General features: G+C 44.8%; 2 protein-coding genes across 4 annotated transcripts in view; one reads left to right on the forward strand and one right to left on the reverse strand.

The window, feature by feature from the left end:
* rbks (ribokinase) overlaps positions 1 to 25,679 on the reverse strand; it is a 70,679-nt gene that overhangs the window by 14,737 nt on the left and 30,263 nt on the right. Inside the window, exons 1-7 of one of the 2 annotated variants that reach the window (XM_056296196.1) lie at positions 20,279 to 20,340; positions 17,441 to 17,502; positions 10,914 to 11,046; positions 9,793 to 9,856; positions 9,024 to 9,086; positions 7,501 to 7,665; positions 187 to 278 (exon numbers count right to left, since the gene is read on the reverse strand). In XM_056296196.1, the coding sequence (XP_056152171.1) occupies positions 187 to 278; positions 7,501 to 7,665; positions 9,024 to 9,086; positions 9,793 to 9,856; positions 10,914 to 11,046; positions 17,441 to 17,499 (576 nt within the window). In that variant the 5' untranslated portion in view covers positions 17,500 to 17,502; positions 20,279 to 20,340. Of the gene's footprint in view, positions 1 to 186; positions 279 to 7,500; positions 7,666 to 9,023; positions 9,087 to 9,792; positions 9,857 to 10,913; positions 11,047 to 17,440; positions 17,503 to 20,278; positions 20,341 to 25,679 lie in introns of those variants that run through there. The other variant, XM_056296197.1, reaches the window with a different exon arrangement.
* The window catches only part of babam2 (BRISC and BRCA1 A complex member 2), a 116,500-nt gene continuing 111,402 nt past the window's right edge, over positions 20,582 to 25,679 (forward strand). Inside the window, exons 1-3 of one of the 2 annotated variants that reach the window (XM_056296194.1) lie at positions 20,582 to 20,664; positions 21,629 to 21,782; positions 23,851 to 23,927. In XM_056296194.1, coding sequence (XP_056152169.1) covers positions 21,646 to 21,782; positions 23,851 to 23,927 — 214 coding nt within the window. In that variant the 5' untranslated portion in view covers positions 20,582 to 20,664; positions 21,629 to 21,645. Of the gene's footprint in view, positions 20,711 to 21,628; positions 21,783 to 23,850; positions 23,928 to 25,679 lie in introns of both variants that reach the window. The other variant, XM_056296195.1, reaches the window with a different exon arrangement.

Raw genomic sequence — 25,679 nt, forward strand, 5'->3', positions numbered from 1 at the left:
GTTAGGGGGAACTCTGATTGGTTTTGTGCACATGTGTGCGTAAAGACTCCGGATAACACACTGAGAAATGTTCTGATAAACAGGGGGAACTCTGAATGTTTCTAGTATGTGTGTGTGTGTGTGTGTGGTTGTGAGAGAGAGCATGATGAGTGTGTGAGACAGCATGATGAGTATGTGCTTCATCACCTCAGACTCATTACAGCAAAACACATCGGAGAATTTGTAGAAATTGGGATCCAGGTCTGGAATGGCTGGTGCTGGGTTGAAGATTGTCTTCACTGTAATAACAGAAGAAAAGCAAAAGGTAAAATGGTACCAGTTCATCCAAATAGGCAAATACAGGTCACATCTGCTCATTATAATAAATCCAGAGAACCATTTCAGCAAAATAACGTTGGAAAAGCAGGTAACAGTTTATTGTACTAACAATATCAAACATATTTTACAGGCTATTTTGGAAAATATTCCATTGTTCTCGTCTCAACTTCAGCCGCTTCTCCGGGGTCGGGTCGTGGTGGCAGCAAGTTAAGTAGGGCACTCCAGATGTCCCTCTCCCCAGCAACACTGGCCAGGTCCTCCTGTGGGATCCCAAGGCATTCTCAGGCCAGATTGGACATGTAGTCCCTCCAGCGGGTTCTGGGGGGAACCCGGGGTCTCCTCCCAGTTGGACGTGCCCGGAAAACCTCCAAAGGAAGGCGCCCGGGAGGCATCTTAAAAGGAAGGCGCCCAGGAGACATCCTAACCAGATGCCCGAACCACCTCAACTGGCTCCTTTCGACATGAAGGAGCAGCGGCTCTACTCCGAGCTCCTTCCGGATGTCCGAGCTCCTCACCCTATCTCTAAGGCTGAGCTCAGACACCCTATGGAGGAAACTCAATTCAGCTGCTTTTGCCCGCGATCTCACCCTTTCGGTCACTACACAAAGCTCATGACCATAGTTGAGGGTCAGAACGAAGATTGACTGGTAAATTGAGAGCTTTGCCTTCCAGTTCAGCTCCTTCTTCACCACAACGGTCCGGTACAACGTCCGCATTACTGCTGATGCTGCACCAATCCGCCTGTCAATCTCCTGTTCCATCCTACCCTCACTCGTGAACAAGACCCCGAGATACTCGAACTCCTTCACTTGAGGCAACAATTCATCCCCAACCCGGAGGGAGCAATCCACCATTTTCCGGTACAGAACCATGTCCTCAGACTTGGAGGTGCTGACTCTCATCCCGGCCATTTCACACTCAGCTGCAAACTGCCCCAGTGCGTGATGGAGGTTGCGTTCTGATGAAGCCAACAAAACCACATCATATGCAAAGAGCAGAGATGCAATTTTGAGGTTCCCAAAATGGACACACTCCTCACCTTGGCTGCGCTTTGAGATCCCGTCCATGAATATCACAAACAGAATTGGGGACAAGGGACAACCTTGGGGGAGTCCGACATCCACCGAAAACGTGTTGGATTTTGTGCCGAGAATGTGGACGCAGCTCTCACTTTGGTTATACAAGGACTGGATGGCTTGTAGCAACTGCCCTGTTACCCCATAATCCCGCAGTACCCATCACAGAGTGCCCCGGGGTACACGATCGTAAGCCTTCTCTAAGTCCACAGAACAAATGTAGACCGGCTGGTCAAACTCCCAAGCCTTCCTCAGCACTTCCGCAAGGGTAAAGAGTTGGTCCATTGTTCCACGGCCAGGATGGAATCTGCACTGTTCCTCCTGGATCCGAGGTTCGACATCAGTTGGAGCCTCCTTTCCAGCACCCTAGAGTAGACTTTCCCAAGGAGGCTGAGCAGTGTGATGCCCCGATAATTGGAGCACACCCTCCGGTACATTAAAAAAAAGTGTTCCAATTATTATTCCATTGTTAATAGTGTAAAATAGGCAAGGCTCAGCGTTTTAGGTTTTTATTTTTCAAAGCCATCCAGCATGCCGAATGTCGCCACAAGAGGGCACTGTTACATAACCTCACATGAACAGGAACAACTTTGGGATCCGTGGAAACATAAAATCCGGGTGAAAATCAGTTTAAACCGACCTGCTCCTTTTTTAAAAATCCGGGTATTTTCCGGTGAAAATCGGTAAAAACCGAAAACGCCGAGGCTCCTCCAGATAAACAGTCTTATCTTTTGAATTATTACAACCTCATACTTTACAATAGCGTAACAGTCTTTATCAGTTTCCATGCTTTTTTTTTCAGGTCCAGTGTGACTGTAATTACTGTGTAAAGGGGAACAAAGGGTAGTGGCCACCACGGGGGATTTGCTCTCACCGGCAAAGCTCAAGTGGATAAGCTTCTATAAAAAGCCACCCTTTTAAAGATCAAATTAGCATTTCCTGGAAAAATAACATCGTGGAGAGGGCCTCGCATGCTGTACGCCTTGTATACGCATCTATGTTTTGTGTATGTGTGTGCGTGCGCATGAAGTGTGTGCTACACGAGGTACAGTACGTACGTAACCTTATGTATGTCAAGTGCACTGCTGTGTGGGTGAGTTGTGACCCCGTGCGTGTGTGTGTGTGTGTGTTTGAGAGCGAGAGAGGGTGAGAGACAGAGAGAGAGACTTTTTGTCAGAAGTAATCCTCTCTACATGTTGCGCATCACCGTCTCATGCATATTCATGAGCTGGAGGCATCTAATACCGTGCTTTCTGTGTATGTGTGAGGATAAGCCCAGCTTGACGAAACGATTAATTCTGATATCGCTGTGTACAAAATAAGGCCTCGCATTAGGTGTGAGTGTGTGTGTGTGTTGCCAAGTGTATGTTTCTGCGTTAGTGACATCAAAGCCTGGTGCGCAAATGTTTTTGCGTGGTTATAGTGTGTGTGCGTGCGTGTTGCGTGCGTGGGCGCAGAAGAGAGCAGCTGCGTGGGTTTGCGCAGGGCTTTGGCCACCTGGTGCTTTGAGGTGGTGCTGGCCTGCTTGCGAGTTAAAGTGGAAACAACACGTCACACGCTCGCGCACACGGAGCGCTGTAGTTGTGCTGGGCGCGCGGGCGCGCGCGCGCGCGCGCACCCGCACCCACCAAAACCCACGTCACACACAGATCCGTGTGAAACTGGACCGGGGACTCGCGCCTCTCGATACCGAATCACACCTCGGTTTCCAACACACCGGTTTCCATTTTTAAGGGGAGGGATATTTTAAGGGCGTGTTTATTTTTATTTCTGTTGTTTTGGACAAAACGCGTGCATCCTTCCATATCGCCCCTCATTTTATTTATTATTGTAAACTACTAATAAGACACGTTAGCCCCCAGCTAACGGGTCTGACCCTTTAGCCGAGCGGTTAGCGGTGTCCCCTTGTGGTGCAGTACGCGCCGTATCGAATCCCGCACCGGGCAAGAAAATAACCGGTTACATTGGTGGCAGCGGTGGGATCCGGAAGTGTGCAGATCCTCAGAAGTCTCTTCGGAGCGCGGGAATAACAAAGCGCGAGAGCGCGCCTCCGGGGAGGGTGACGACTGTAAACTACTAATAAGACACGTTAGCCCCTAGCTAACAAATCTGACTCTTTAGCCGAGCGGTTAGTGATGTCGCCTTGTGATGCAGAACAATTCGTATCGAATCCCGCACCGGGCAAGAAAATAACCGGCTACATTATTTTTCACCATTTTCTTTTCTCTTCTGCGTATCGAAGGAAAAGTTTGCCCGCCTGAAGTTAACCGGAGCCCTCTCTCCTTCCCTTCTCCTCCCCCTTCTTTATCCGGGCCCTGCAACGTGTGGTGATATGACGCGCCGTTAACAGGAATGAAGACGCTTTATTACCAGCAGAAAGGGACGGCAAGACGAGACCCGGGCTCGCACGTGTTCCCCGGGCCGCATCCGTGATGCTGTCCATCCAGATAGTCGGTCCGGCGGGCTGAGTCACGGGGTCGCCGGAGGGGAGGGACGGGTCCGCGGAATACAAAAGCCTGCACAACGTTCCTACAGTACGAGATGAAAGCACACACACCGAGCTGACTCATTCAGAGCTGCTAAAAAAACAAAAATAAAAAGGCTACCGCCCAGTGTGCGCCCAAGCCTTACTTCATGTACAAGATCTGTGACATTTCCAGGACCACTCTCCCTCCTCCTCCTCTCAATAGTCAGCCATCATCATTTCCCCTGAAGCGTTTCTTTAACACCACCTGACCTTTGGCTAGTTCGCAGTTAAAGTGCCATTTAAAAGGAAAGCCCAGTGTGGCATCTGGGTGGCGCGGCGGTCTATTCCGCTGCCTACCAACACGGGGATCGCCGGTTCGAATCCCCGCGTTACCATCGGCTTGGTCGGGTGTCCCAACGGACACAATTGGCCGTGTCTGCGAGTGGGAAGCCGGATGTGGGTGTGTGTCCTGGTCGCGGCACTAGCACCTCCTCGAGTCGGTCGGGGGCGCCTGTTCGAGGAGGAGGGGGGGAACAGCGTGATCCTCCCACGCGCTACGTCCCCCTGGTGAAACTCCTCAATGTCAGGTGAAAAGAAGCGGCTGGTGACTCCACATGTATGGGAGGAGGCATGCGGTAGTCTGCAGCCCTCCCCGGATCGGCAGAGGAGGTGGAGCAGCGACCGGGCCGGCTCAGAAGAGTGGGGTGATTGGCCGGATACAATTGGGGAGAAAAAGGGGGGGAGGGGATCCCCACCAAAAACAAAGGAAAGCCCAGTGCTTTCCTTTTATTTGATTTATTATTTATATATTTTAATCATATTATTTTTTATTATTTTAGTTTACTTTTTTTTTTTACCCTTTCCTCCATCTCCCTTCTCTTTTCCAATCTGCCATTTGTGGCGTAACCACGCACGTTCGCGTCATCCACGTCGCGTCACCGCCGTCCCAGAAGAGTGGGGTGACTGGCTGGATACAATTGGGGCGAAAAAAAGGGGGGAAATCCCCAAAATAATGAAATTAAAAATTAATTAATTAAAAATTATTTTTTTAAATTATATTATTATTAATACTTATTATTATTTCTATATCTTTATCATATTTTTTTATTATTTCATTTTGTTACATTTTATTTTTTTTACCCTTTCCTCCATCTCTCTTCTTTTCCAATCTGCCATCTGTGGCGTAACCACGAGCGTTCGCGTCATCCATGCCGCGTCACCGCCGCCGACGGGAAGAAGTATCGGTGCGCCGCTGATAAGCCTTACACCCCAAATACCACCCCAGCGCTGAAACGGGTGCCGATTTATCAATCCGCGGCAACGGCAGCTGTGCCGGGGCCGAGGCCCGACGCCCTCCTCCGCCGCAGCGGCGCGCTGAGGAACGGGTCCTGCTGACGTAACGGGCCCCTCCCGCGCCTGTCAGGGGGGTCGGGTTCAGGTCGCCCCGCTTTTCTTTCCTTTTCTCCAGGTGTGAGAAACCAGCTGCAAAGAAAACCACACTACTCCCTCCATCCACACACACACACACACACACACACACACACAGCTGCTACGACAGATGTGGCGACACCGTGATCCGCACACGCCAGAACGAGTCATGTCTGGCATGTGTGTGTCCATATACAGACGCGCGCGCGTGTGTGCGTGCGCGTGCCAGGAGTCTGGGCTTTTCAAGTTTTTTCTTGGTCCAAATGCAAGCTTATGTTAAGATCTGCCATGCACACCGGGTGAAGCGGGGAAAACTTCTGAGCACAGCTGTTTTTCGGGGTGGGGGGGGGGGGGTTGGGGTTGGGTTGAGTGGGTGGGGGGTGTGCTGGTGGATTTGAGAAAAGTGGATGGAGAATCGGGGGAAGAGAGAAGCAGAGGGAAACAGCTTTTTCAAATGAGATCACAAGCGCATGCACGCACGCACACACGCAGACACACACACGAGATGAGTCACCAGTGAGTATCTGAAAGGGTTTTAAGAAGCTCTAATTGCATCTGGTGAGAAACACAAAAGCTGCTTCTTGGATGGAGGAGGAAAATGGAAGACTACACAGGTTATACAGTTCCTTCCTCTTGGCCTGCGGGGATGAAGTTTATTCCACACTCCTTCTCATATACATACACTACAGCCCTACTTTTTCTCAGAAGCGTTTAAGTGCGAAAAGACCGAGACGTCCTTGATGGGTCCACGTGAACAAAACCATCCCCAGGACTCGAAATTCACAGCGTACGCGTCTGAATATTGACATTTGCATTATCCGAGGCGGCGCTTCGTCTTGCAACCTCCCCCCCCCCACCCCCCGCATCATCGAATCCCCTCCGCCACAGCCATTAACACACCCCCACCCCCCCGAGAGTGCCATTTACGCAACGCTCTGCTGCCGCCGCGTCGGGGCAGCGTGCTTGGCGGACAGCTTCGCCTCGTGTCGCCTCTCCCGTCGCTGCCGCATGCCGAGCCTCAGACGGTGTAATCCCACCGGGCGGCGCAGTGAGGGAGGATGTCGGAGAGGATGGTGCCGTGTGAGGCCATCTGGGTAGCCCATCTGCAGCACCGCTATGGTGGCGACTCTTCCGTCCTGGCATCCCATAGAGCGTGATTATCGGCGACGGGCCCTGATGACAGGCACAGGAGGCACCCCAGACGTCTTGAGTGACGTGGAGGGCTTCTAATAATAGGATGCGGTGAGAGATGATTTCACTTGGTGGCCTGGTCATCTGGTCATCTCTATACATGGACGTGGAGACGGAGGGAATGTAAAATAGCCCGCAGATCCCCTGGCTGGCAGGGATTGGTTACTAGTATGGTGGGGAGATTTTAATGAGGGAATAACTTTTCAGTGCATAAGTGTTGTGGCGAGGGAGGCAAAATAACCCAAATTAAAACAAATCCATCCATCCATCCATCCATTATCCAAACCGCTTATCCCGCTCTCGGGGATGCTGGAGCCTATCCCAGCAGTCATTGGGCGGCGACAGGCGGGGAGACACCCTGGACGGGCCGCCAGGCCGTCACAGGGCTCACACACACACACACACACACACACACACACACACACACACACACACACACACACACACACACACACACACACAGCCGATTCACCTGACCTACAGGTCTCTGGACTGTGGAATAAACTGGAGCCCCCGGAGGAAACCCACGCAGACACGGGGAGAACATGCAAACTCCACACAGAGGATGACCCGGGACGACCCCCAAGGTTGGACTACCCCGGGGCTCGAACCCCAGGACCTTCTTGCTGTGAGGCACTGCGCCACCGTGCCGCCCTATTAAAACAAATCTCCATCCTTTCCTTTTGTGTTCTCTTTTTATCCCTGATGAGGTTAGAGGGGAAGATTAAAGGGCCTCTACGCCTGAGAGAGTTGGAAAGAAGCAGATGTGAGGTACAAAAACGCAAAGAAAAGAAAAATGAATATCGCCGTGCTCCTACCCACCCCACTGACTCCATCAGCCAATCACACAGATACTAAATGTGCACACTAAATGACATTGTAGGATCGGTCATAAGGCTAATGTAAGACTTTAAATGGTGTGTGTCAGAGTAACTAAGATAGACAAGTACAGAGGAGAGGAACCGTGTAGCCGGCCTCCATTTTGACCCCATAAATACAGCACCATTTACATGCACTGACCGTTGTTTTCTCGTGCCATTCGAAGTGCCTGCAAGGACGACTGCGGGCTGATCTCCAGCTGGCACACCAGTACATTCGCACGGATGAGGGCAGGGCGAGCGTCCTGCAGGTCCTGGCTGTCCAGCAGCATGTTGGCACCGGCCACGATCACGATGGCATTCTCACCTGCCCGTGGATAGGAGGCACACCAAAATAGCAGTGAACGGAACAGCCACTGCACGCTAATGTGAAAATACCCGGGAACTCTACATTTCATCATTCTTGGCTAAAACCAAGGGTAAATGAAGCAATAGACGGGTGATTTAAGTTGGGTGAAAATAATTTTGTCTTGACGAGATCTGTTCAGTGCCAAAAAAAAAAAGCTCATTATTAATGGCCTGGATGAGCTGTGTCAAGTGATATTTCAGTAACATACTCCTCCGGGTCAAAATGTGAATCATTTGTTATGAAAAACGAGAGGGAAAAAAACCCCACTCGTCTTCAAATGCAATGCGAATACACTTCATAGTCTGATCCCATGAAAACCGCCTGAGAGACCAACAGCCTGAGAGACCATGCTAGCCAGACCATATTAGAGACCAACAGCCCCAGAGACCATGCTATCCAGACACACTTTAAACCCACTGACAAGGCTGGACAAGAGCTCGACACATACCCATCTAAAACTACCCAGAGAAACTCTTTTCTTTTCTCACGCTTCAACAATACTCTCAGTTCCTGTTTGGTTCATGTACCTGTGCCCTTGAACTTTTCTTTTTGATCAATTCAGAAGACAGTTTAAAAAAGAGAAGATTTAATTAACCTTTAATACTGAATTCAAGCTAATGGAAAAGACCATCTGCTGCTGGCAGCCATTTACAGATAGCTGTCCGCATTGGAAAGATTAAATATCGCAAGTGCGTGGCATGTGCATGCATCAGGTATCTTCAGCCTCTCTTCTAAAACAATTTCCTGTGCACAGCCACGTAGAAACGGTGAGAAAGCTGTTTGCGTTCAAGCACACATCAGTCTGAGGCATATTGCTGCATCAGCAGGTTGCATTTCCAGCATGGTGCAAGTTGCACTTTGTCATAGACTGGAACCTGCAGATTCTCAGCAGCACCTTCAGGTGCACTTAAGATTTTATACTGAGGATATAAGTGTGTGTGTGTGTGTGTGTGTGTGTGTGTGTGTGTGTGTGTGTGTATGTGTGTGTCGGCCCTGTGTGATGGCCTGGCGGCCCGTCCAGGGTGTCTCCCTGCCTGTCGCCCAATGACTGCTGGGCTAGGCTCCAGCATCCCCGCGACCCTGAGAGCAGGATAAGCGGTTCAGATAATGGATGGCTGGAGACCAGTGGCGAGTCGATGAACTGCATGCTTTTGTATAGCGTATGTGAGTGTGAGAGGGATGTTGTATCTCAACAGAGAGAGAAAGTGTGCTGGAGGTGCACATGCACTCTTGTCTGTGTGTGCTGCTAGCATGTACATGACACTTCGGAGAGGTCTTATGAGGTCTTATGCACACGCGCAGCATTAAGTGTTTACCTGCATCATTGACAATAATTGAGGCCGCTCCTGTGGCTGCATCAGAGGTCTGCTTCACAAACTCTGCACACAGGCAACGAGAGACAGAGAGACAGACAGAGACAGAGAGAGAGATTCAATTGAGAGAGAGACAGAGGGAGACAGAGAGAGACAGAGACACAGAGAGAGAGCAAGAGAGACAGATAGACAGACACAGAGGGAGAGAGAGACAGACAGACAGAGAGAGAGAAACAGACAGACAGACAGACAGACAGACAGAGACAGAGAGAGGAAAACAGCAAGCTATTCAGAGAGGCGAAACTTGTAAGATGAAGAATTTGAAATTTTCTTTTTGTTCTTTTACACTTATTTTCTTTCCTTTCTTTTTTTTTCCATGGTAGACTAAGTGTCAACACGTAACACCCGACAAGTGGCTGATGTTGGATTCAGATCAGAACTCGCTGGTTATGAAAAATAAAAATAAAAACAAAAAAGCCAAGAGCACCCTGAACCTGACATGTGCAGTGAAAACAACCCAGTTTTACCTTGATAATGTAATAATCACTCCCGGTTTTGTTTTTTTTTTTGTTCAACACATTTTGTTTGTCTTGTGATTCAAAAATAAGAGAAAAACTATTCCTGGAGATAACTGAAGATCTTGATAACAAGGAAATATTAGAAAAAGCCCCCCCCCCCCCCAAAAAAAAGTGGCATTCATGCTGTCCGAACTGAAAATAGCCCCCTGATTTGTCAAAGCAATTAAAAAAGACTTAAAAAAAAACAGTCTCACCTGTGTGAACACCATTGTCCTTGAAATTCTGGATGTAGTTGTCTCCGAAGAAGTCTTTGCCAACCTAGAAAAGACAGAACACAAAACGATTAGAGAAAAGAGGGAGTCAAGCGGGGTCAGACTTGGTTAGCGGCAACTTCTGAAGAATGGTATACTCAAACCTCCATTGGGTTGGATGTTCTCGTACCCTGCCGGCATACTGGCATCGTGCCGTCGCCGAAAACGCGCAGGGCTGAACACACAAAAGTCGACGAACACACGCATACACACGACCAGCTGCGCCAAGCCTTGAAGATATGACGACCCCGCCTTGACGCCTCTTCATGTCCACCTCCCCTCCGTTTTTCTCTTCTCCCCCTTTTCTTTCTTTCTCTCTTGATCTCCTTCATCCGCACAGGGAATGTCCACATCTGAAACCGGCTGGGGGGTGCGGGAGGGGGGTCCCTTACCTTGCCCCGAGGCATCCACTTCGAACCCACGCTTTCCACACAAATGTGCCAAAACACCGGGCACTCGTACACCGCCTGCGATGCCGGGTTTGGGCTCGACGCGGCTGCTTGGCCCCGTTCTCTTTGAAGAGCGGCCCTCCTTCGTCTCCTTGTCTTTTTTGACAAGCCTGGGTGCCTATTTTTGGGTTCTCCCCTTGCCCAGAGAGCTCCTCCCGCACTGGGTTGTTATCGATCGGGCCCTCTTTGTTCTGACAGAGGTGGGGCTCCGGTGCTTTGGTGCTCAGGTTGAAAGGCCGCTCTGTGCCTACTGATTGGAGACTCGGGGTTGCGTTGTATGGGAATAGGCTTTTTTGAAGGCGGAGAAGCGTGGGCGGGCATATGCATGCAGTATGGTATTGATCAAGAGAAAATGAGGGATGGAGAGTCGATGTGATGATAAGATGACTGACTGGAGTGTGAATGGAGCTAGAAGGCTTACGGCGGGAGTTGTTCACTGGCTTGCCGACCACGGGAGGTAAATGTCAAGTATTCATAATCTTCTCTTGCTGTGAAAGTAGCCTAAAAAAGTGAATAAATAACAGATCGGAAGAACCAAAACACACACATTCACACACATTCACAAAAAAAAAAAAAAAAGGCAAACACGCGTTGCAGCAGCAGCACGTTTGATACCTTGCAGACCATGGCGGCCTTGGCCCCAAGTCTTGCAGCCTGTATGCACTGGTTGGCCCCTTTTCCTCCAAAACCGATGAAGAACTTGTGGCCGTGGATGGTTTCTCCTGCCTTGGGTAGCCTTGGTGCCTGACTGGAAGAAAATCAGGCACTGAGCACAAAAAAACAAATAACAAGCAGGTACACACAACATATTTTCCCCCGGCAGGATTTACAAATGAACGGGGGGAAAAAGAGGCTTCTTTCCTTGAAGGAGTACTTTGATGGTGCAGTTTTTGTTTCCTTAGTCAGAATTCATGCTTTCCATCCCTGAAATAACTTTTTGCATTGTTAGTTTTTCCTAATGAAAATTTCTGAGCACAACTAGTTGCAAGAGAGGGGCTAACTGCGCCCCATGGCAGCGAAACATCCAGTTATCTCTCTCAGACGAACTTTCTACCCGCACAAAGTGCTATTTATGCATCAGAGGAAAATACGCACAAGAGACATACAAAGATTGGTGGACTTGAAATAGACTTGGACCCGAACGGACAGAACCACAAAGACGACCTCTCTGTCGGACCTCCACACCACACTGGGATCTACTAACAATTCACACAGGAGGAAGAAAGACCGAGACGTCCTTGATGGGTTTAAAAAACCGCCTCATCCCCTTCGGAGGTCCCTCATATGGGTTGTAGCTTGGATGTGCATGCGCTGGTGCATTTACGGGTTCTCATGATGCAACAACCGTGACCCAGAGCTGTCTCAACTCGACGCTGCCAACACTTCACAAAGTTTGACTCATCCGATGGGTTGGGTGCAGTCCTGCCCCCCCCCCCGCCCCCAGAGGGCTGCCATACCACAGGTGGGTGCCCTCAGGGAGCACTGTCCATTCAATCTTCCCTCCAATCAAAGCAGCAGAAGTGGTGGTGAGTAATATGGGGGAGAGACAACAGAGTTCCAGACAGACTCATACTGTAAGTCAAGATGTTGTGGTCTGGCCCAAGACCAAGCCCGGCTCGGAGCCAGGGGGTCTGCTGATGGCAAAATGCTGCCATAAATTTGTTTTTAACCAGTTTCTGCCATTCTCTGTTTTAGTGTGTGTGCATGTGTGTGTGTGTGTGTGTGTGTGTGTGTGTGTGTGTGTGTGTGTGTGTTCTTATTCCGCTAAATTTGTGAGGACCACTTTGAATTTCTAACTTTTAACCGTGATAGTGAGGACATTTTGGCAAGGGTCAATTCAGGGTTAGGACTTGGGTTTAGGGGCGGCACGGTGGTGCAGTGGTTAGCGCGGCCGCCTCACAGCAGGAAGGTCCTGGGTTCGAACCCCGGGGTTGTCCGACCTTGGGGGGGGGGTCGTCCTCTGTGTGGAGTTTGCATGTTCTCCCCGTGTCTGCGTGGGTTTCCCCCCACAGTCCAAAGACATGTAGGTCAGGTGACTCAGCTGTACTAAATTGTCCCTAGGTGTGAATGTGTCTGCCCTGAGATGGACTGGCGACCTGTCCAGGGTGTCCCCCACCTGCCACCCTATGACCGCTGGGATAGGCTCCAGCATCCCCGCAACCCTAATTAGAATAAGTGGCTTGGAAAATGGACGGATGGACGGACTTGGGGTTTCAGAGTTAAAGGGAAATCTCACTGCTGCTAATGTGCACATCCAGGAAGTGTCGATGGTCTATACTTCCCATTAAAAATTGAAATATGAAGTAACTGGTGTTGCTCATATTTACAGAGAGAGAGAGAGAGAGAGAGAGAGAGAATAACTCATATTTACATAGAAAACAGTCTCTCCTGTTCAGAGAGCCAGTTCTGCAGTTACTAAATGTGCTATTAAGCACTGCGTGAGGACACAACTATCTTGACACACCACTACAGCGGTAATGCTTCCTATACGCCTGCACACACACACTCGCTCTCCCTCCTGTAGTCTCCTGGTTTTTTACTTCCCAAGCATATGATGTCATAGGATGTGTTATCCTTAAGCAGTGTTCACAGAGAATGATTTAGTCTATGTACAAGGAGTAAGTTCGGTCAAGCAAATCACCATCGTGTATATGTGTTGCATGGCGCCCTAGTCACTGAGCTTTGTGTTGTTTGTGAGTGCATACTTCCTTTGCAGTTTGAAACGGGATTAGTGTTAATGTTAGTGTGAGGGTTAAGGTTAGGCATGTAGTATGGATGCTCAATGTTAGGGGGTAGTAGGGAATGAATGTGGTCAATGAGGGTCAAGAATAGAAAAACAAGCGTGTGTGTGTGAGAGAGAGAGAGAGAGAGAGAGAGAGAGAGAGAGAGAGAGAGAGAGAGAGCGAGAGAAGCGGTGTAACAGTAAATTCACTCAATCTCAGGATTTCCAGTAACTTAGATACTGATGCTAATCATCAGAGTGGCAGACACACACACAAAGCCAACACAGGAACTAGGATCAGTGCGGCTAAAACGCACTGTGGCGAGAAGGAAGCAGGATAAATGTTGAGTGCATGAGAGTAAACACGTACGTGCACACGTGCAGGCCACCACACACACACACACACGAAAGCAGGCTTCCTCACTTACTGCAGCTGTTTCAGCAAAGTAAATTTAAAGTCTCCTTCTTGGCCAATGGCCAATTGGGAGTGAATGACTGATAGATAAGATAAATCTACTTGCAAAAGTCTCATGCGAACCCACCCACGCCCGTTCATGCCCAGAGAGACACTTGGCTATTGTTGTCTGTCTTGAACATGCAAAACAAACAGGGCAGCTATGTGCTAAAGTACAGTCTCCCTCCATTTTCAGCCGCCAAACCAGAGGGCCAAAACAGGTGTTCGGTGACGTGAGGTGTTTACTTTGAGCCTGGTTCTGATTTCCAGATCCTCTTTTCCTATTTAGAAATGTTCCCTTACTGGCTGGAGATCAGTCGCACCTTTACAAAAATATATACAACTTTCAGTGTGGGAATGACTTGGACAACACTTGATTTTTTTTCCCTTCCTAGATACAGATACAGTCTCATAACGGCATACATGAAGCACAAAGTTTCCTATCTCCAACAGTAAAAATACATTCTCTTAGTTCCTCAATAGTAACAAGAAGGAAGAAGGTACAGTAAGGCCAAAATACACATGACACCCACAGAGGCCTACACATGTTATTTTGACTTGGGTTTGAATTTCTGTCATTTAAGTGCAGCGTAGCAACAGGGTGACCAGTATCATCCATCATCTATCACTTTCAGGGTCCTTCCCATGGAATGATGATGATGATGATGATAATGATGATGACGGTGATGATTATGATGATGAGGATGTGGGTCGGCTCTTGGTACTATTATTTCTTCACCGTTAGACCTGTCTACACGGTGCTCTCTGAAAGGATCTAGTGAACCAGCTATGAGTCTTTTCCCTCTTTTCACTGGATTACACTGCAGAACAGGGCTGTTTTCCCTATTGGGGTAACATGAAGGTTCATGGCTAAAGCTTATACATGCTTAAATGCAGCATGGTGTAAAACTACCAATTATGATCTTTACACAAGATTACACAGTGAGCTTGTGTGTATTTTTTTTTTTTGTCAAATCCTGGACGAGAAGATGTAAAGTTGAATGATGTTGTCTTGTCCAAGGACTCCTTTTTTTTTTTTAACAAACTTCCCATAAGTTAAGAAACTAGTTTTGCAGGTACACACAGAGGCAAAAATCACTCGGCAGGCAGTGACTCGGGGAACTGTGGCAGTAGGGGGCACTGTCTGGCTTTGGCAGCGGGTTATCGACGAAGATAGGCTTTGGAAAGACAAAGAGTACCTCCTCTTTATGCACTGCAGATAGCAGACAATCAGACATAAGCCTCTTATAATCAAGCAACATGCCGTAAAATACGAGCGAAAACAAATGCATTATAGCCCAACATCAAATAGAAGATGTGTGTCTATGTATATGTGCATGATAGGGGTAGAGAAAGAGATGAGATATGAGATAGTGGTGGAGAGAGAGAGAGAGGGAGAGAGAGCTAGTGGTAGAGAGAGAGTGGTAGAGAGAGTGGTAGAGAGAGAGAGAGTGGTAGAGAGAGAGAGAGTGGTAGAGAGAGAGGGTACAGAGAGTGGTAGAGAGAGAGAGATAGAGTGGTAGAGAGAGAGAGGTAGACAGAGAGAATGGTAGAGAGAGAGAGTGGTAGAGAGAGAGAGAGAGAGATAGAGAGTGGTAGAGAGAGAGAGGTAGACAGAGAGAGAGGTAGACAGAGAGAATGGTAGAGAGAGAGAGGTAGACAGAGAGAGAGGTAGACAGAGAGAGTGAGAGTGGTAGACAGAGTGGTAGAGAGAGAGAGTGGTAGAGAGAGAGGGGGTACAGAGACCGGTAGAGAGAGAGAGATAGAGAGTGGTAGAGAGAGACAGAGAGAGAGCTAGACAGAGAGAGTGAGAGTGGTAGACAGAGTGGTAGAGAGAGAGAGGTAGACAGAGAGAGGTAGAGTGGTAGACAGAGTGGTAGAGAGAGAGAGTGGTAGAGAGAGAGAGGTAGACAGAGAGAGAGGTAGACAGAGAGAATGGTAGAGAGAGAGAGAGGTAGAGAGAGAGAGGTAGACAGAGAGAGAGGTAGACAGAGAGAGTGAGAGTGGTAGACAGAGTGGTAGAGAGAGAGAGTGGTAGAGAGAGAGGGGGTACAGAGACCGGTAGAGAGAGAGAGATAGAGAGTGGTAGAGAGAGACAGAGAGAGAGAGAGCGAGTGAGTCAGTGAACAGACATGGGGGCAGAACTTCGCCCTGCTGTCTGTCAGCCAGTTGCACAGCCACCTAAACATTGGTACTTCAAGACAACTGGATTTCTAACTTCAAAGTCATGCATATCACTTTGAAGGGCTGCAAATGTATTCCAAGCCCCCCCCCCCATCCCCGCTCCGACCTCCCTCCAAGAAGGCCCAACGCAAACACACCCCATCCAAAAACAGGCCATTACCCGTTAACATATTAGGCTCTTAATTGACAACTCCTGCCCTTCAAAGCACAAAGCCCCCGACTGAATTTCTAATGAACATCCAAATAAATGCTGCCAATGGCAGTGCACCACATGTTTTTAATAACTTCGGTCTTGTGCAAAGATTTGAATGATGGGTAGAATATGAAACTTTGCGATGCTGCGAAAAAGAGGCCAAAAGCATTTTTTTTCCCCCCAGGTGTATTTTCCGATCAATTTCTTTGAATCATCACAAAATAGTACCGTGATGCAAGTGATTCAGTCTTGAGGTTACATAAAAACAGGTGTCTGACAAGTAAAAAGTATGAATAAATCTGTCATTGTTTAGCACTCTAGTTGGCTTGATGCTCAGTAGATTAGAACGTCTGATAGTCCAGACACTAGATGTTACGCTGACTACGGTTTCCAGCATCGCTGACAGTTTGCTCAGTCCCCTATGAGATTGTGAAATTTTTTTATAAAGCTTATGGTAAATGAGGCTGACAAATTGTTTTGAACTCATCTAATATACTTGGGATAATGACTAACAGCTTGTGGGAAAGGACGGTATGTGGCTCAACAGATCTCACCAAAAGTGTGTCATGATGAAACGTCGACATTTTAGTAAACAGTAATTACACGGGATTATATTAACCAGTTGAATTTTGCAGAAAGTTAAAGCTGAATTTAATATGATAATAATGTTGGCATTATCCATCAATGACTAGATTGATAACTTAGTTTTTGCTTAAATCGTGATATGGTTTTGCATGCAAGTAATACTGACATAGGACACACCTAAAATTCAAATTTTAGGGCAGCCAGAGATTTTATCTTGAAAATGTGCAGAGGAAGCTCAGGAACCTTCACGTTATACTGGGGAGAAGCCTTATTTCCTTAGTCTTAATAAAAGTTTTGTCGCATGTCTTAAAGGTGTTTGACAAAACACTGGTACCTTGTGATAGGTTGTGCATTCATCTGGGAGTTAAGGGTCATAACATTTTGTGTTTTGTAAAGATGCTGACAAGACAGGATTAGTTAAATTTAGACCACTTCCCCTGTTCTTGTGTAGGCAAGACTGGGCTGTCCATTTCAAGTCATGATGGAAACACAATGTGAGCCCTTATTTTCCACATGCTTGCATGTAAAAAAAGAGGTCCATGAGGGAAAATGTTGGTGGTTAACAAAAATCATGGAACATGTTAGAAACAAGCAATAACTGTGTTTACACAACATTTGGATGTGAGGAACACTAATAATACAAGAAAAGCCTTTTAAAACACGGGTCCTAATATGGCAATGAAAAGTTGCCCGATGCGTTGCTTCCTGTTGAGCCTACCTGAGGAAGCAGAGCAGTTTCCTGAGCCGAGATTTGGCAGAAGCTTGCAAACTAGCCCTTATGTATCTGTGTATATCTGAAGATTGTTGTGTTGTTGTGTTGTTATTCTATGTTAAGTACACTGTGAGAGCCACGAAACCGGCATCAAATTCCATGTGCATGCAAACCTACATGGCCAATGAACCTGATTCTGGTTCAGATTCTGGTGAAATACAAGAGGATTATGGGAAATGTACCACTTGTATGTTGTTTCAGATAAGGTTAAGTCGGGGTTAAGTTTACTCACCTTACCAAGTCAGTCATACAGGAACCCACTATCATCACATCAAAAGTTGCTTCAGTCATAATCTGTACAAGAAAAAAAAAAAGTTATTTCCACATCCTTCCTCAAATCACAATTGTGACTACACATTTTACACGAGGTATTGCCGATTTGGCAGTCTAAATTCGGCCCTAACTTTGGTCCAAACCTTTCCACTGAAAACTTTTCTTCCTAAATGAGGACAAGGGACTAAACCAGTTCTGAAGCAAAACTAAGTCCCCAGGGGCATTTCAGGCAAAATATGTAAACTACTTTTCTAACAGCTTCCAGACAAGAATTCTCTTGATATTTTTTAGCACCCACATTAGCATGAGCTTGACTGAAACAAGCAAGAAGGTAAAAATAGAGCATTCATAGCTCGCTTATTTGGACAGGTTCCAATCTTAACAGGGGTGATTATTTCAATACTGCACCACGTGAACAGAACACAGCCCAGCAAAATCTTTAATTAATTCAATCCTCTGCTTGTATCAGAGCTAATGCTAGTGTGTTAATCTCTTCAAATCTCTTCCTAGGCAGAAGAAGACTTAGAAAGCCTGGCCGCTGGCTGTGGGATGGCTCAATTTTCTCTCCCACATCTTGCAGCATATTGTCTTCAGTCTCCAGGCATGAACAGCTCGCCTGGAAACCTCCCCGTTTCCACTGCAGTAGATTAAAATAAGATCTGCCATGTCCAACCACTCAAAGTGGCAGGGACCTCTCTCTTATTCACAAATTCAAACTCACTCGTAGAATTCGAGGCAGCATCGTCAGAGCTGACCATCCTGAAATTGCATTAGGGCTTGATGGCAAAAGGTGTCTGCACACCAGTCATGAGATAAGGTCTAACAAAAGGCTATACTATGGCTTGGGCTGAGCTTGTTATATGTAAGTCTATTTGTGTGAACTGAGGGATGGATGCATTACTGCGTGACATACAGCTTTGGCCATAAACTGCCAAAATGCTTGTTTATATTAAAATGATTTAGCCTGAACGCAAATCGATGCTTCTGACAATAGGCTAAACAACTTAGACTAAGCAGGAAGCAGACTTCAGAAAGAATATATTTTTAAAACCCTTTTTTTAGAATAAGGAAATAAGACATATTTCAGATATTTTTCTATGTCTCACTGAATTGTCTAACCTTGACTGGTTAGTGATTGTTATCATAAGAATATCAGCATTAATACTTAAAATTATTTTTGAAGTTGCAGATAATAACTATCATTATGCTGCTAGTACAGCACCCATCCTGACCACTAAATGTGCACACAGATATATATGATTTTTTCAAAATTTTTCTTGTCTATCTTAGATCCTTTACCTGGTTGTGAATACATCCAACCCCCCCACCAGTGTTTTAGTAGTATGGCCGTTTTGACACTTTTGGTCTTGTCTCAAACACGGAGCCAAATTTTGTCATTTCACTTGATCTTGATAGTGCTATTAATTTTATTTTTATTTTTATCAATTTTATATTTTCTATCATGTAAATTATTTCTGTCAGGGACCAAAACAAATAATCTTGACAAGTTGAGCGAATATCACAAGAGGCATTTTTGCAATCACATTTTTTTTTTGTCCCGCGGAATGTGTTCAGCTATATTTTCCTGCAAAAAAACCCAAAAAAACAAGGGGGGCATTATTAGTTCAAAAATATTCTCCCCTGTATTCTAGTACTCATTTGAAACATGCCATTAGCTTAAGTATCAACTTCGTTTTGCCTTCCCCTAATTCATCTTAGCTTGAGTCTGCCTGCAGCCTGACACATTGCTTTCCGTGCTGCATATAGCAAGGCTACAAAAAAATTTTGTTATTCAGAACAACTCAAAATGTGAGAGCAGGTACAAGCATAGTGTTGTCCATTTCAACAGGACACCTCACCGATGGTGGAACTGAACCTGCAGCTTTCATTATGTGACAGCTGCACTCACCACTAGGCCAGCCTGACACCCAGTAACTCCATTTGGGTTACAATTTGTTTTTGGCAAGGTAGTAATACAATGGTAATACAGTCAGCTCTATTGAAAAGTCACAACATCATCATTTTTATTTTTCACTGTGTAGAATGTTCTCTCTATTAAAGCTGAAGGTGGGTGAAATGTTTTTTGTTCAGCAGATACGGCTGCCATTGCAGTTGTACGGTTGAATTAATGCTTATCTATAGCTTATCTATGTGTTATCGGAACTTACTGTGAGCTCATTGGTACTCTTTCAGAACCGGAAGTTAAAATAAAATCCCACACATTTTTTTCTTTAGTCTGCTGCACTAGATATGAGCATAATTGAATGCTCAGCTGAAAATAGATAATACAGTTATTGTAATAAACCCAGGTGCACAGTAGGCAGGCAAAAATAATTAAAATGCCCCAATTATACAAATTGGCACCCCGTATCATTGGTGTCAAAGAGTACAACTCCAGCAGAAAACCAACAAGTCTGTTCTACAGCAGGACAGATTTTCTCATACTTTGAAGGATACAGGCAGACCTGTTCATCTGTCAATGTTGAATACTATTAGTGTGTTGTGGAGGTAGAATACAAACAGTGATATTGCAGGCAGCTAGCCTTGAAGCTTAAACTGCATTTCAGTTGTCATGCAGTAATACTAAGAGACGATTTTAGACTAATCATTCATAGTGATAGGACATAATTGCCTGGTGGCAAATAGCAGATGTGTTGCTGAATCAAACACTTAAAACAAAAGCTGAAAATTGAAAAAGCATCAGGCAAATAACAGAAATTACACAGCTATCCAACGAGAAACACTCTTAAAAGCTACCTCAACACTGCTTAGACGTAGTCATGTTTTCGGGGTTTACCTTGTTTACAATTTGCCTCTTGCAGAGTGAACGAGTCTGAGTCAAACTCCAGTAGACAGCGCTGGTCAAAGTGCATCCAGATTGACAGTTGCCTGACCTTAAAACTGCTGGACCCGCCGCTGTTATCGAATCGACGAATAAACGAAGATTTTGTTCTTATGGTTAGCATATTGTATACTGAAATGAACACAGAAAGTTCAATATGAGAAATATATCACAAAAATGGCTCCGGGGTTGAAATGTGTTATTATATCAACAGGCATAATTAATAGCTACCTATTGTAAGGTCCCTCAAACGGACCCAAACAGCAGATACCGGAAGTTTTGAAAGAATGAAGTAAACAGAGGAGTTAGCGCAGATATTCTCAAATTTCCAACTCTCGCAGGTAGACCAACGGCGGTCATTTGTTATACGTAAAGGAAAAAGGCAGGGTAATATCTAAGTCACCTTAACGCTAAAATGATTTCAATTTAATGTGCTCCTTAGTGGTAGACTAGCCATGGCTAGCATTAGCCGTTAGCAAGCTCATACAGCAAGACACCAGTAAATCACTTAACTCAGTACATCACATACATGCAATTGTTTAAAACATTTTTTAATCTAGCTTTTAATCAAAACCGCATCTATCCTTTAATTTGCACTACGTCTTGGTCATTTTTTACACCCACCCTCTTTTTGTGACATTCTCTTTTACTGTTATCTCACATGCTCTTGAATAGTTGTTAATTTTCAACTGATTCCAAAGAAATTTTAAACGTCCTTTTATATTTCTTTCCTGCTTGTGATTGTGTGCTTTCATTTGCATTTCATGTTTGAAAAGCGCTGTACAAATCCACTTTAATAATTTGATTATCACATGCTTTTTGTGCCTCACATAAAGGGTCCAATCTAGAAAGAAACAAATTAACAGACATCCAGAAACAAATTAAAATATTTTAGCCTAAATTGTGTAAGTTAATAAACTAAAATTCCTTGATTATTCTGAAATCTACACGTATTATGCTACTACGTGTTTAGTTTTATACTGTAGCAACAAAATCTGAATTAGGATAGTTTTTTACTGTCAGCAAAGTATTCACATAACCAGAAATTTGACTTGATGCATAGCTCATTCGAACACACAATTTAAGAAAATAATGATAAAAGGTAGAGGTAGTATAGATAGCATATGTCAAAAATAATATAAAGTAATATAAATGTGTGATTTGAGTTCTATGAATGTTGAAATGCTGAAGTGAAAATTTTCAATGTAACCAACTGGACAACGAGATTAAAACTAACACTTAAATATACATAAAGGCGTAACTTCATATTCAAGTACTGACACTATCTATACCCGTTATCCACAGATTCTTGAGTGTTAAAAATGAACAACATATCCCCTGAGGTTGCATTGCACCGTATCTCGCCAGAGCTGCGGCCCTTACTGTGCAGCGTGGTGCGGAATGGGCGTGTGGGGCTTGACTCAACAAACTGTCTCCGTGTCACAGATCTGAAGACAGGGTGAGTTACAGATTTATACTAGCAATTTTGCATTAGTGGTAATGTCAAACAATTCATGCAGATGCTTTGAGGTCTGGCGGCTTTCTAACATTAAGACAATTTAGTACTGTTGGAACAATATCAGGACTGATGTGTATGTGTGAGAGAAATGTTGAAATCTGGTAGTTAAAAATCAGATTTCATATCCATCTTGCCTGTAACTTTTTAGTCTTTCTAAGGCAAAATATACTCGCCAGTTTCATTTTGACATGTCATTGAAACAAATGCAGACATAGCATCATATATTGACGTTATTGACAATACACCAATATATTACACAGAAAATACCTTTCCACTCCATAACATTAACCCTAACCTCACCACAACCCAACCTTGACCCTAACCCTCACTTTAAAGAGAAACTTCACCAATGGTTTTTTGTATGACAGTCAGTGCTGATGAATAACATAGTTGATTGCGGCAGTAGAGTCCTCACCGTGTGCTATATTGATGGAGAAATCAACGTTTTCCTGCTCATAGTCTTTCCCACAGCGCTCACACATACCAGATGTTTTTGTGTGAAAGCCTCTGTATGTCGTCTGTAAAATCCTCTGTACTAATGTTGTGGGATGTCATTTACACCACTGGAAATGTAGCCTAGTTAAGAGAATGAGGATGTGTTTTTTGAAAAGTGCATTAAGAGTCAATTAGAGTATTTGAAACCCTGCTAGGCTGTAGTTTTTCCCAGCCACCAACTGGCATCATGATATGTCACTTGGCGGCTGAAAAAAAACTCCCTGCCACTCCAGAGATTTCGAAACAATCTGGAAGAACTGCAGGTGATTTCCATGTGCTATTCATTTCGCAGACAGACAGAGATAAGGTTGGAAATCTGTGAATTTTCCCTTCAATCACTGCCTAACCCAGTGTTTCCCAATCCAGTCATCAAGGGCCCTCTGCCACTGCAGATTTTGATTGTAACCTTGCATACGTAGGGTTACAATCAAAATATTGTACTTACTCTACCAACCAGCACTTAATTATGTCAGATTTGGCACACCTGGAATAATTAAATGCTATAATATGATTGGTTGAGTTAAGTACCAACAGCCCTATGTGTGCAGTGTTACAATCAAAATCTGCTGGACAAGGGATCCTTGAGGACTGGGTTGAGAAATATTGATCCAACTCCTATGTAATTAATGTTCAAAAATCAGGACGGAAGTTTCGCAGTGGAGTTTATGGTACACTTTCTGGACCTCTACAGATGCCAAAGGGCACCACCTGAATCAATATAGCAACATTTTGTCAATCACATCAATAGTATGATGCCATGGGAAGAGAATGTGTTGGGTGGATTATGTGTGTGCCAAACTTTTCATGATTCAGAATTACTATACTATTTTTTTTTTATCTAAGTAAGTTTTTTCATTACCAGGACTTTGTCTGGGTGTGTTGTTCCCTATAACGTGACACAGGATTTAAGCAAGTACAACTAAAATGAGTAAAATAAAATCAAAAGTAATAGAAAAAGTAAAAAGACCTTCACATTTCTGATAAGGTTCTGTCATACTGTGGACTACCAAGTGATTTATGTTTGCAAATGATTTAGACAACCTTTCGAGCGGTGGTTCTCAATCGAGTCCTCGAGGACTCCCACTACTGCTGGTTTTCTATTCTGCCAGGTAGTTAATTAAATTATATGCTGTGTGAGGCATTCCAGCCATTTAATCAAGATCTTTTTAGACATGTCAGAATAGGAAACCATTGTCACCAAGGGTCCCAGAGAACCTGATTGAGAGCCAATACTTTAGACTGGCAGATTTTGGTATGACGTGTGACATTACATATGTATTACAAAAACAAAGAAACATCTGTATTAAGGCTAAATCAATAGGACTATTCTGAGTTTGGATTAGGCACAAATGTATTCTAAGAGTTTTACATTAGTGTTACAATAGTAAATGAATAGCCTTAGTGTCATTTGGCCATGAAGCTCACTGTTTATCAGCAAGCCATATTACACTGTATTGATTGTGACTAACAGTTTTCTTAATTCGTGTTTGGTCCCATTTACTTCCATCCTAAGATGTACTTCTCTGACCCCTGGTCCCTGTTGCGATCGCTTCAAGCTTCACATCCCATATGCTGGAGAGACCCTGAAATGTAAGTAGGAAACATTAGATGTGTCCCTTGTGCCATTTTGCATCCCCATATTACCTTCAAAACGGACACAAATGGCAATTGTGACATCAAGCCAAAACAAAGGATTTTTCACTGTCTTTCAGACTTGCATAACCTTAATAATTTTCACCATAATACTAACGTCATTCAAATATAACTAAGGGTATGGTATTGGCCATTTGGGTTTGTGTGCTGATTAGAAATAGTTATGCTGACAAATCAGTATACCAACTTATCAACAAGCCAACAGGTTATACTAATAAATTATATACTAGCAAGTACACTACTAACATGTGCTGACAAACTATCACTCAGACAATGGAAAAACAGTGAGAAGACATTAGCCTATAACATAAAAGTGCACATGTAGATGTAAGTCTTAAAAAGTGATATTTGAAGACAAAATTGATTTTGCTTGCCTGAGCTCCTGGAGAAGGGCATTCCATCAAGAAGGTGCCCTGACCACAAAGTCCAGATCTCTTTTAAAGGTTCATTCTTCTTTTCTGGTATCCTAATTCAAAGTTAATTGCCCATGTTGAAGTTGGTCTGTTAATCTACCAGTTAGCATGTCAGGTAAGCCAGAGCTTTTTCGCTTGAGCTACATTGTGGTATATAAGGTACTGCATAGAATGCAGGCAGGAATTTTCATTGTAGTCATGGATGATGTTCTCAATGTGCTGTCTTTTGAGTAAAGAGTTGACTTATTTTGGGACAGATAGTGTAGCTGGCATGAGAAAAGTATACACTTTGCTCCAGACTTATGCTGTAAAAACTGTTGACAGTGTATGACAAACAGTCCGAAAGTAGCAGAGATGTATGAAAGAACCAGAGAGGCACCAGCCAAGGCACTCAACAATATCAATGACTCTGAATTCAGCCTAGTCACAAACACACGTTAGCCCCTCCAAGCTGTCGCTCACACTGGAAGCAGATCGTGCCACTGAGGAAATAAGAGCTGTGATTCTGAAGGAATGGAAACTGAGTAACAAGGGGTCCTACAAAGTCTCCATTCATTACTACTAGAACATTTGCCAGTCAGTATGTTTTCTTGCGACCCAAACCTCTGTATATTTAAGTGAAATAAGACTTTCGTCTTCCCATTGTTCACAACGGAGAGACAAATCATTTTCCAAAGCTTTATTCTCTTTCACTGGTTCATAAACTCTAATGGTAAATAAGATTACAATTGTATTTTGACAAAAGCCTCAGCCCCGTGTACAGTTTCATTTATTTTTTTCTTGCTGACCTAACTCTTCATCGTTCATACATGTGGATGATGTGTATATGCTGTACATCTCATAATATATTATAAAAAATTGTGTGTTTGTGTTTTGCATCTATATATATATATATATATATATGTATTATTTACTTGACTCACTGGATTATTTTGCTCGTTATTTGTTGAGCTCTTTCCCTACTGTGAGTGTTTCTTTTATATGTATAAAATCTGGTGACAGGCGTGGGCGCAAGTCCATAAATACTGGGACAGCACCCAGCGCTTTACCAGTGTCCCCATCCATAGGGTTAGTGGTTGTGTCAGGAAGGGCATTCGACACAAAATTTTGCCAAATCATTACGAGGATTGACAAGAACAGGAATGACATAGCGGATCATTCCAGGCCCCAGTCAACAACGACCGCTGTTGGTGCTGTGGAAACTATGCGTTGTAGGGGAACGTAGGAAAAGACAGAGGAAAGGAGGGGTACAAGTAAGACAGAAAAGAGAGAAGAG

The sequence above is a fragment of the Lampris incognitus genome, chromosome 16, assembly GCF_029633865.1.
Source record: "Lampris incognitus isolate fLamInc1 chromosome 16, fLamInc1.hap2, whole genome shotgun sequence".
NCBI classification, from domain to species: domain Eukaryota; kingdom Metazoa; phylum Chordata; class Actinopteri; order Lampriformes; family Lampridae; genus Lampris; species Lampris incognitus.